Source organism: Syngnathus typhle, linkage group LG15 (genome assembly GCF_033458585.1).
Source record: "Syngnathus typhle isolate RoL2023-S1 ecotype Sweden linkage group LG15, RoL_Styp_1.0, whole genome shotgun sequence".
NCBI classification, from domain to species: Eukaryota; Metazoa; Chordata; class Actinopteri; order Syngnathiformes; family Syngnathidae; genus Syngnathus; species Syngnathus typhle.
Window position 1 is genome coordinate 5,177,966 of NC_083752.1, and position 12,529 is coordinate 5,190,494.

Consider the following 12,529-nt stretch of genomic DNA (forward strand, 5'->3'; position numbering starts at 1 on the left):
AGACCTGTAAAAGTAGTTCACTTCCCTATTTTTACACTGCAATCATTTCAAAGCATAATGAGATGATTGATTTCCTTAGTTTGGGCATGGGAGAAAATATTTGAGTCAACTAGCTGTGTTGATACACTTTTTTTGTATACTTGAAACAGTCTGAGGTTTGAGGAGCTGGCTCACTTCGACTTGACGACCACATAGCTTTACCACAGCAGTAGTTTTGCTGTAACCACTATCATACTTTTGGTTTGAGTGTAAAAAGATGTAAAAACTTCAGTGGAATCATTTTGTTGAGAAAAGTCTTCCCCTTGGATTATTTGTTGTATTTATTATAGAATAACAAAATGTGAGATAATGAGGTTGATTCAAGCGTGCCTTCCCGAGACTCCAGATTTGGATCGTTTGAGGTGTGAAGATGGGTTGAAGGTTTTATGTGTATTTTTATATTGTGTTTATTAGCCATGCTTTCATGGTTTGTATTTGGGATAGGATTTTTCAAATCAGTTCTGGGTTAGATATTTTCAAGCCCTAATTTTTTAGCCCAATGTGCTCTTGTTTCTGTAATATTTTTTAAACAAACAAACAAACAAACAAACACACATAAGAAGTCTATTATCCGACTAGAAACCATGAAAACAGATTGGACTGAAATCCATCAAGTCAAACGACTTCTCGTGCACTATAACACCAGATTTATCTCAAGAACTTTGATGGAGAGCTTTTGAGCGATCAATATTCCTGAGAGACCTTCAGTGAGAGGACCAAAAAGTTAACAAAGGATGATCCTACACAACAGTTGAATAACTGCACTCAAACTGACAGTTCTCAAAAATTAAGAGTGGAAGCCTGCATGACTCAGCCTATTTTTTTTTGTCCAAATCCATCACTTTGGCTCCACTACTGGATCGCTCTCAGTATTTTAAAGCTGGCGGATGCGGTGCGAAGGGGCTTTAGCAGCGCTAACAAATTTGTTCTGTGTAATTGGCAGCCTTGGGTTATTATGGCACACGCTCCAGGGAAAGTGCAAAAAGCTAGAGTAAACACAGCGGGCTATTGTGAAAACATAATACCTTATCATGGGGTCTGCTTATAGAGTGATAAGGCCAAGTGGTTACTCCACAGGCTGTTACCATCCACAGCCTGCACAACACAGACAAAGCCCCGCTTTTAGAATAACTAAATCAATCTTATGAGTGTGTGCTCTCACTTGTACACGCCAGAGATGCATTGAACTGGTTGAACAAATAACATGCTGCATTTACGTGAGCCTGTTTCTCAATATTAAACTGTAAAGCTTCATTTCTAAATACACAACCGTATTTTCCGGACTATAAGGCGCACCGGACTATAAGGCTCACCTTCAATGAATGGCCCATTTTAAAACTTTGTCCTTATATAAGGCGCACCAGACTATAAGGCGCACCATTAATGCATCATGTCCGATTTTTAATCCACATCAAATCATTCTCCATTTTATCTTTTTTATTTCAACTTCAGACGCAACAAATTACTTTATAATCACAAAATAATGGTCCATAGTCTTTTTGATTCAAGATTCATAGTCTTCAGCGGGCCACTTGTGATTGATTTCATGACACAATGCTTCAGGCCAGTTGAAATTTAGGAATTTGGTCCATTAATAAGGCGCACTGTCGGCTTTTGAGAACATTCTAGGTTTTTAGGTGCACCTTATAGTCTGGAAAATACGGTATATATGTTTGAAGATGACACTCTATCTTCCCTATCCTGGACTTTCAATTGTACGTCATTAAAATGTGTTTAACTAACAGATACTGTATAATTTGTTTATTTCCGAGCAAAATCCCGGAACATCTGTTTAGCACATTTTAATCATGTGCATGTTTTTTTTCAGCTGTCACAATTTTACAGTTCATCTTGGTATCATTTAAATTCCCATATGTTTTTTATTTTGTGGTATTCAGGCTATCATAAGATGTAGGAACACAAAGTATGGCAAGGACAGTTGAGATTTGCCAGTTGGTTTTCCAGCCTTTTTGAAGTCTGTTAGCGTTTGTCATTTTGATCACGGCGTTCAGTGTGTTGAGATTGGCGCAATTTCCAGCTATACTATTTAGACGAGGAAAACAGCCAAGCATAGTATTGTGCAGGAAAAAATGTGGAATTGTTAGGTAAATTACAATTAAAAATAAATACATTAAAGATCCGTTTGTGCTTCTGAATTATTAAAAAATATTCCTCATATAATTACAAGCTAGTCAGTTTCCATCATGTGAAGTCAGCCAAATGTGAAATCTGGTTGACATTACCTCTGTATGTGGATAGTAAATTTAAATAAGATTTCACAGAAAAAAATAAATATTTTAATACTTGACGTTTATGTGCTTTAACATGTGCCAGAAAAGTCTAGGAACGGGTTGTACTGAGAAAACACAACTACATATTCCATCTCCCTTGACCTGGGTCAGGCAAGACAAAAAAAGGTACCAGACGGCCTGACCAGGATTTTTACTGCATCCGAATTATGCGCTGAGTCCACCAGACAGATAAAATGTTTTGCCCTCATCAAGTATTCTCATAAACCTCAAAACCGCAATGATTTAACCGGATGCTTTTCCCATGTTTACTAATTAAGCTTGTCTCACTTAGTCAAGCGTGAATGTTTGCAATGTTGCTCCAGGCACATTACACATTACAGCAATGCTAATTAGGATGCAAAATGTATGTCACAATCAATTTGATTGCTCATCCTGTTATTTACTGAAAAATAACTGCCTTAAAAAAACACAAATGATCTCCCAATCCAGATGTTTGCTCATGCAACAGAAATAGTTTCATGATAACACCTTAGTCCGAGTCAAGCATTTAAGTTGACCACAGGGTATGATTTGTCATCAGTGATCAATCAAAGCGAATAGCCCAAAACCACTTTAACGCTTACTGAAGACAGAGTACACACGGCTGATTGGAGAGCTCTCTCTAGTGAACTGAAATGACACATCTAAAAGCAAATGAAGCCCTCCGACTGAGAGTCGACAGCAGTTACTTTCACACCAAACGGGGGGCGGTACTACGAATGAATCTATCAGAGATTAGTGATTATTAATTACTATATTTTGGTAAGAGGCTTTGGTATACAACTTTCTAGTGCCAATAATTTGCTCAGCCTGTGTAGAAAACACAGGAGTGGAAGCCAGTGGAAAAATCAGCATACTCACTTTAAACCACAGATGTCAAACTGAAGGCCTGGGGGCCAGATACGGCCCGCCACATCATTTTATGTGGCCCGCGAAGACAAATTGTGCATCAAATTTGCGTGTCATTACAGGAATTGCAAATTGTCTTCACTTTTAATAATATGTTGTTGTTTTTTTATTATATATTTGACCAGTTTTTACTGGTCTGATTTGAAAATGAGTTATTTGTCAGGTTTTTTTGTCGCTTTTACTGTACATAATATGAGGTGCTCATACATTTATTTGGGTTGACAGTGAGCCGGAGGATTTTCTCCAAACTATTGAAAAGACAAATACAGAAAAAAAGATTTCCTGCTTTCACGCAATTAGTATGGACTGTGCAGTCTCGTTTGAAAAAAAAAAAATCTGCGTGAGTGCATCATCATGGGAGCCATTACACACAACAGAGACCAAGTGATTACAGCCATGGCTCCACTTCAGGGATACCATTTTACAATCAACACCCGCTAACATTTATCTCTCTCTGTCACCAGGAGCTTCCCAAGTAAAGACAAAGAGGAGGAGGCAAAAAATATGGCTAGTCTGATGGCCACATGTAGGCTGGGGAAATGTATTCACATTCCCACATGAGGCGGCGTTCATGTGTGCCAATGTAAGGACTACGATTTACAAATGGCATGGTGCAGTGGAGCACTTTAGAAGTTCTGGTTTCATCTTTCTCTAGTCCAGGGGTGTCAAACTCATTTTTTTCACAGGGCGTATTGTAGTCATAGCTTCTTTTGGAGGGCCATTATGACTGTCAACCCAAATAAATGTATGAGCACCTCATATTATATACAGTAAAAGCTACAAAACAAACTGACAGATAACTCGTTTTCAAATCAGACCGGAAGAAATTGGTGCACAATTTGTCTTTGCGGGCCATAAAAAAATGATGTGGCGGGCCGTATCTGGCCCCCAGGCCTTGAGTTTGACACCTGTGCTGTAAGAATTTTCATATTCTTGCCATATGACTTGTCTTCATATAGTCTCTCCAACATTACCAAGCTACAAATACTTCCATAGCTCAAATATTAAATGTTAAATAATTTGAATAGCCTGAATGCTCCCATCCGGCTCCAACATCCCAAGGTCCCAATTCTTCTGTTTTACGTCAACTCGGAACATTGATGCAAGTCCCTTGCTACATCCCTATTTGTTTTGCCTGAGTTCATGTGAATACACAACTGTCAGTCCCCGCCCCCCTCCGTGACTGACATGAGTGGGCGATGTACGTAGAGCGTTTATGAGCCGTGATTATCCTCCCGTGCAGTATCCTATCCGACATAACAATAATGAGAAGCTGTGCAGAATATACATTCTCTTTTTCTCCATGAAAGCTAAAACGTGTTTATGGCCTGCTGCTCTTTGCTGTTAGAATCCAATCACCCAACCGCATGTTTGTAACAGATGAAGAGGTTTTCAACAGAGGCGGCAAAATAACAAACCTGAAGGGAAAGATAACACCTGTGTTGTAAAACATGCAACACAGCCCAGCGATGGCAATAGAGGGAGTTGTACCATTTAGCATCTGTGGTCAAACTGGTGCATCAACACTTCATAAGATAGCTGATGTTGGATCTGAGCAGTAGCCGATCAATAAGGTTGCCGAAAGACCAACTGAGAGTTTCATTAGCAGTAATAAAATAAATTGAAAGATTTTGAAATAGATGCATGCATACATTAAAATGTTTGAAAAGAAAATAGAAATTCCTAAAGTTGACCCAAAAGCCGTACAATTTGGTCAATTGGACAAATTGAATTAAAAATTAAATATGTATAAATAAATTAGGAAAGTTGAAAAAAAAAATAATCACAAAAATCTTGATAATTTCTTGCTGCTGTCAGTCTATTTTTTCCATGTGGGTCTCATTTTTATAAACAAATTTTATTCTATCATAAGGAATAAAAGGCAATTTTTTGCACATCTCGGTTTTGTTCCTTGATTGGTTGTTTCTTCTTGGCTTTTTAATCTTCTTGCTTGAATAAAAATAAAATTGGCAGTGCTCATGACGCATTATTGCAGATCATACATCACTGTCTCAGTTTGTTTTCAAAGCTACTAAATAAATATTAGATAGTATAACTGTCAAGAAACACAGAGAATATGGCTATGTACAAGTGGCATTCAGAAAACCTGACCTGATCTTTATGTAGCTTACCGTTTTTTTCCATGTATAATGCGCCCCCATGTATAATACGCACCCTAAAAATGGCATGTTGATGCTGGAAAAAAGCCTGCACCCATGTATAATACGCACCCAAATTTTGACTCCTACTTAAATCCGTGAACGTAAAATTATTTCAGAAGAAATATCATCTTTGGGAAGAACCGGATGTTATTCTGCCGGTCAGTATCACTGCGCATGCGCTAGCATACTCAATAGCGAAGGATTTGTGTAGGGTACATTGTGACAGCAAACGAGCAGTATAATGCGCACCCCAGATTTTAGGACAATAAATTAGTTAAATTTTGCGCATTATACATGGAAAAAAACAGTAATTGAAATATGTCCCCGCCCCCCCATCATATTAGAAAAAAACAAGCTGTGAATACATTTGATTTCACATTATCCCCCTTCTTACACAGAAACATCAATCAATGTGCTTCCGTGCCTGCACAAGTTCTCCCTCAGGCAGCTTTCTTGGAGCTGTGCAGAGAAAATCAATTGTTTTTGAAATGCTACGTTTTGAATTGTTGCCAACAGTATCAGACTACGGGCTAACGTCGGTGAACAAAATAGCAGACTGTTCAATTGCAATTCATCATCTTCATGAGGATGTATGAGAAGGGGGGAAAGCCTTTATTGAAATAATTATAGCAGTTGATTCTCGCAGCAGAGGTGGAGGATTCCCGCTGTACTATAAATGTCAATAGCTATCAATTAAAAAGCCAATATGTGTTATTTGAAGGGCCGACAAGAAAATGCACCTATTATCAGCGCTTCAGTTGATACTTACCACATGCCCTGCGATGACTCAGCTTTAATCGAGCATGGTGTTGCGATTGTTTGAATATTCCCAGGTTGAGTGCACCTTTGGCCTAGTTGTAAAACGCATAAAATGACTGCTGGCAAGAAAACTGAAGGAGAGACATTGGAGGAAATGAGTGTGGTATTTGTTAAAGACATAAAATCATTTAGTCATTTGTTATTTTGTTCAAATTGACTTTTAAGAAAATATATCAGTATTACCATATTTTACGGACTATAAGGCACACCGGACCATAAGGCGCACCTTCAATGAATGGCCCATTTTAAAACGTTGTCCTTATATAAGGCGCATCGGACTATAAGGCACACCATTAATGCATCATGTCATATTTTTAATCCAAATCAAATCATTCTCCATTTTATCTTTTTTATTTCAACTTCAGACGCAACAAATTACTTTATAATCACAAAATAATGATCCATAGTCTTTTTGATTCATGATTCATAGTCTTCAGCGGGCCACTTATGATTGATTTCATGACACAACGCTTCGGGTCAGTTTAAATTTAGGAATTAGTTCTATATATAAGGCGCACCTAAGAAAATTTTAGGTTTTTAGGTGCGCCTTATAGTCCGGAAAATACGGTATTCAGTTTATCTTCTACTTGTATGGTTGGTTTTTCTGTTTATTACTATTTTAGGCGAATACCTCTGAGTTAGTGTTTATATCACGCTGACCTCTTGTCGAAAGTTTTAGTTGGTCTTCCTTCTCACTTGTAATGTGCTTTTTGTCCTCAATTTGAATAAATATGGAAAACAAGTGTGCATCATTTGGCTACAAGAGGTTTAAAGTGTTGCTTCTAAGGCCAAAAATGGTCTTCCAGGCCAGCTGCAGCTGTGTACTCATGTGAAAGGAATAAAAACTCACTCCTGCATGTATCTTTATCATTTCATTGTTAAGATTTTTAAAAATTGGGTATTCGCAACAATTCTCCCAACTTTGTGTTGACATTATTTCGTTATTCCTGCAACAGTCATCGTTCCTAACCCGCGTGACAAAAGGTTGCACTGATTACATAACTAAACTGTGTACTCATCCTTGAACAAATGTACCATGCTCCAGCTAAACTCTTCCAGCCCGCCGTTATTAACAAGCAAGACTTTAGGTGTCAAGCATGCACAAGCACAGCACGGATTTTCTCACCCGAGTGCACCCATAGACATTTCACTTTGGCATTACTTGTTGTAAATAGTATTTAACCACTGTAGGGCTGGTAGCCAAGCAATGATGCGCTAGCTTCATTAGCGATCCATTCAATAATAATGACAGTCATTAAGTGCTGTTATAGACTGTTAAGGGTCAGAGGTCAAGTTCCACGGAGCTCTTTGTAGACTATAGAAGCATTTTCTTTACAGACATTGCGATGCATAGCAAAATAAGCAATTTGCATTTGCAGCGCACAAAAGTCAATAATAAAATACAGGGAAGTGGATTTCAGTAAAATCCTGCGAGCGATTCCTGGTTCGAAATAATGTAATGTTGATGTCAGAATGAGATAGTGTGCAAATAATGGTAAGCTATCAGGGGAAAAACAAACAGCAGCAATGTACTTCCTTGCAGGCAAACACAAGACAAGTTCCAATATTCAGTTGGAGTCCAATAAATAAAGACTTAGTCAAAACAATAACTTGCATCACTTACTAATTGAATATCAACAAGTTTCTTGGATGAGGCAGTTCCAAGTGACACTAAATTGAATATTTCTAGGGATAATATATTACAACCCGAAAAGCAGGCCTGCTGTCCCTCCAGCATGGTATCTGACCTCATCAGAATTTAACTTCATCCAAACAGGAACCACTGATGCCGTGATGTGCTCAAGAACATTTACAACATAACCTGAGTACAAAAACTACACCACTTAAGCAACCCTGGAAAACCCACCCAAAGAAAATGTCACCCATGTTAATTCAACTATTAAAATAACAATAAAAAAATGTCAAATTTAATACCAAGAGCCTCTTCTATCAGAAAGTATGAGCGCTTCCTTCACAGGACAGGGAAAGTGCTCTGTTAGACAAGTATCGGAGCAATTTGAAGCAATGATAGCGATTCGGATAAATTGTTTCAACTGCATAAGAGTGATGGCGGTAAATCTTCTTTCCAAAGCAGAGACTCATTCAATGACTTGTCCACTGATGCTGTTCGCCCACAGTTAGAGCCAAATTGTGCCCCGAAAACTAACAAGAGGTTCACAAAAGGCTATGAGTTACCTGCTGTGTACTTTCATGGAGAACAAATTGTACTAGGATGCCACAACGGACATTACTTTTGTGCTTTGTTTCCCTTGATATGTTCAAAAATATTGTTGAGCATACCCTTTAACAGTTTCCAAAATGTGTAGACACTGATAAATAGGATAGAACACGTTCTAGGAATGTATTCCTGGATGGGAATAATTCAAATGTTAGGACTCCTTTGGCCAAAGTGTGACATACAATTCCAAAAAAACAAAGTAAGCCCGAGAAAAAAAAAACATCAAATGTATCTGTTTAAATCAGTCTTGATTAGGTGAATTCATTAAACATCATTTGACTGAAAGCCTTCAACATCCACAGCTTGATCTTTTCTGTTCTATTATAATACTGAGAATGAAATGTGGCTTTTTCAACAACTGGAAATCGACACCAGACGACAATGATCTTGGGGAGGTAAAGTGAAGCAGTAAAAGAGTAAAAGAAAATCAGATTTTGTGATAATACAAGACCTTTCAAACTAAAATACCGCTCACTAAATCCACTCCTGTCTGTCATTAAACTCTGACAAGAAAGAAATAAAAGGCTAAAAACATCGACAGAGAGACCTTTTGAAACAAAGTCACACAAAAGGAAGTGGTGGAAAGGACAGAGGTCTATGACTTGAAAGGGGAATTTTAAAAAGCCTCTTGAGCTATGAAAATATCCTAATCTGACAATCCAAATGATACAATAAGGACAAATGCTAATGCACAGATCCCGGAGATTTGCTCACACCAATGAAACAAGAGATTGGTATCTCGCAGCAGTGATAAGGAAATGCAAGTCAGACTGTGTCATCCATAGAAACTGGACCAAGTCCATAAATTGTTTGGATTCACCCAGATGGAAATGTAAATGTTCTGGATCAAACATGGTGGTGTCATGCCGTCTTTGATGATCTAAGTCATAATTCAGAAGTATGTCATTGGAAGGCAGCCCTTGTCGTTCAAAGGAGAAGCCAGATAAATATAAATCACCGCCGCAACACAGTTCAAATGTCTTTCTCAGTGGTGAGCGAATAAATGCAAAGCTGGAGTGCCACTTTGTTGTCCAGAACTGAACACACGCCTCTCAGAAGCACTGAGAGTCGTCATCTCTAGTTTCATTTATAGCCAGGACTGTTGAACTCCACAACCTCACCATAGGTAGATAGGACCAGCCCCGAGCCACACCAGATAGACACCAAATATATTCAAGAGTTGATAAGATTATCATTGTGTAACTCAGCACTCACCTCAAGAGCCTCCAAGGTCACAAACCCCGTGATAGAAAAACCATCAATGACGTCCTCCTCGGCAGAGGTAGACTCCTTTCGTTTTCTCCGCGGGGGTCTCGGACGAGACGAGGAGGGTTCCCTCTTGCCTTCCCGTTCCGAGTCAGATGAGAAGTGAAAGACAGAGCCTTTAACACGATTGTTGCTTATCCCATTTGCTCTCCTTTCCCGATTCCTTTCCGACCTCGACTTCTTCTTGCGCAGGCCACTAGTTTGAGGTCCATCCATGTCCTTCATGGAGGAAAGATCCAGATAAACCTTGCTCTTAATGGAAAGCAAAGTCTTCAAGGATCAAATAGCAGAAGTGCTCCAAATCCACTTGAGGAGGATATCCCGGTGAATGTTCTCAATACATTGGATCCAAGTTAACCTTGTAACATCCAGCAGATGAAGCCTTTTACACGTAACTGCATTGAGTTACTAAATGGAGCTCGATTCCAAGAACGGTAACGATCCCTCCCGATGGCGAGCCATCAAATCCTACAATGATGTTGTAAAATCATTGATTAAGCAGCGTTCTGGCAAAGATGTCTGTTTTCAAGATAAAGCAAAAGTCTGCTGAGGGAGCAGGAACCGCCATGGCGAGTCCGGCATGTGATGTGGCATCTTTCCTCCGCTCTCCTGTTCTTCTTACGCAAACACAGCAAACCTGTCAAATAAAGAGAGAGAAAGTTATTTACAACATGATCGCTCAGCAGACGTGAACTTTTGAGTTTGTGATGCCATTTTCCAAAAGGTGTGGCAGACTCTACTGAAGGTTTGTGCCCTTCTCCATAATGCGAGATTAATGTTTGATGAGAGTAGCTATCATCTCGTCTGGTTCCTTCGTCTGCCCGGCTGTAAAATCTCATACATCATTAAGTCTTTAAAGATTATGTTTGTCTCGATGAGAGCTACTGTCAGATAATTATCAATATCCATATTAACTGTGTTTACCATTGGGATTGTAATTGGGATTGGTTAGCTACATGAGGGTCACAATATTAGAAACAGCATTCGCTATAGTTAAAATCTAATTCTATCAAATTCATGAATAGCAGTCTTGTAGAAAATATGAGATCTTCTTTGTGCAGGTGTATGGAATGTGTCCAGTCAGATTGAATCAAATCAATAAATGGAAAAAAATAAACTTGCATTACAGCACTTTTTAGAGATGAGCAATCATTACTGATATGGGAAAGTCATTTGTAAGGATTAATATAAATATGGCACGATATAACCATTATGAAGTAATAAATCAGACAATTTAAAGACTGTTCTGCCCACACAGTGCGAGGAATCTATCAACTATTAGGGTTGTGATCTCAATTCTCCTCTTCTGGCTACACTCAATCTGGGCTCAGTTAACACATCCAACAGTTATCAAGACTAGATTTATTGAAACCATATTGCCGCCCGGAACCCCAACAACTCGCGTATATTAAACTGAAAATTAATGTCATGAACGTAAAGCTAATGATCTTTTTTTTGTTTGTTTTTTACAGTAGTGAGTCTAGTGCTGTAACAATTTAATGTTACACAATCGATTCACTGGTTAATCAAATTAAAAATGTATTTTGCACTATAAAGTTTATCGCAAAATATTTGTTTTCTGATTACTGTAAAATAGGGAAGATGTTGATCAATGGATATTTGCAAATATATCATTTTAATTACTCGGTTGGTTTTCATGAAGGACTCAGAGAATATTTACTATTGTGAGGATGAAATCAGTGGATTTGCACAATTTTAAGTTAGACAATGGCTCGAAACAACATGATTATCGAGTAATTGATTTTAGGTGACCACTCAGCTGGTCATCAACCATGATAAATATGAATTTCCCACCAATATTTAACTTCCCACTTTTTATGGTTTTCCCAACCAGACAATACATATCGAATCAATTAAAAAAATTAAAAAAATATTTTTAAAATGGCCAGGATATGACTCATGTTGGAGCTCTGTCACTGTCATAGGCAGCAATTCAAAAACATCCAAAACATTAACTTAAGTGTAGGCCTAACTCGATGTGTGTCAATACATGACATCATAGGACCTGTGATGCAGTTAATAAAGTATAACTTAAAACAAGCACACCTTAGAGGGTGCACCACACAGATGTACGTTGCACCTTTAATGCATCACTAAACACACCAGAACCAATTTGTCACCACGTTCAACTTTAAATTGTCTCCTTGGACACAGGTTGTCATGTAATCTGGTGGCCTTTTGCTCATTCTCATTTGCACATGGAATGGAGCATAGCAACCCTGCAAAGTGATTTAAACCTGTTTTTTTTTTTTTTGGTGTGGGGGGGGGGGGGGGGGGGGCAAACAAAATATATGGTTTTGTGTGGATGTCCATAACATTCCTGCAGGAGAACATTTAACTGCAGCAAACAACACAAAATATCCAAATATATGTGATGCACCTTTATCACAATAATAATTCAACATCAGTGCATTCAGCCTGATGCCCATTAAGCCACTCATGAGATGACACACATATACTGCACAAATACCTCCACAAAAAAGAAAGAGAAGAAAAAAAACGCTCTCTCGTAGAAAACTGATCTAGCTTTCACCGTTTCTTTTTTCTTCCTCTAGTCTAGTCAAAGATTTGTTCTCCTTGTCTTTGCTCAGAGTGTCTTTTTGTCTGCCTGGTGCTGTCAATAGAAATCTGTAATCCAGTGCAGCCCCACAGCAGCAGCGGGCTGGCACTGCCTCTTGCCTGGGCTCTCCGAGCTGCATTTTCCACTACAACACATACAAGCACAAACGCAACAAAAGCATGCCTCTTTTTTTTTTTTTTTTTTCCTCTCTCTCCAAGACACG

The 12,529-nt window shown here is 38.5% G+C and overlaps 1 protein-coding gene across 13 annotated transcripts in view; it reads right to left on the reverse strand.

Moving 5' to 3' along the window:
• auts2a (activator of transcription and developmental regulator AUTS2 a) overlaps positions 1 to 12,529 on the reverse strand; it is a 174,078-nt gene that overhangs the window by 156,424 nt on the left and 5,125 nt on the right. For 10 of the 13 annotated variants that reach the window (XM_061298606.1, XM_061298595.1, XM_061298600.1 and 7 more), the window contains exon 2: positions 9,675 to 10,362. In XM_061298606.1, the coding sequence (XP_061154590.1) occupies positions 9,675 to 9,950 (276 nt within the window). In that variant the 5' untranslated portion in view covers positions 9,951 to 10,362. Of the gene's footprint in view, positions 1 to 9,674; positions 10,363 to 12,216; positions 12,468 to 12,529 lie in introns of those variants that run through there. The other 3 variants (XM_061298594.1, XM_061298593.1, XM_061298605.1) reach the window with 3 other exon arrangements.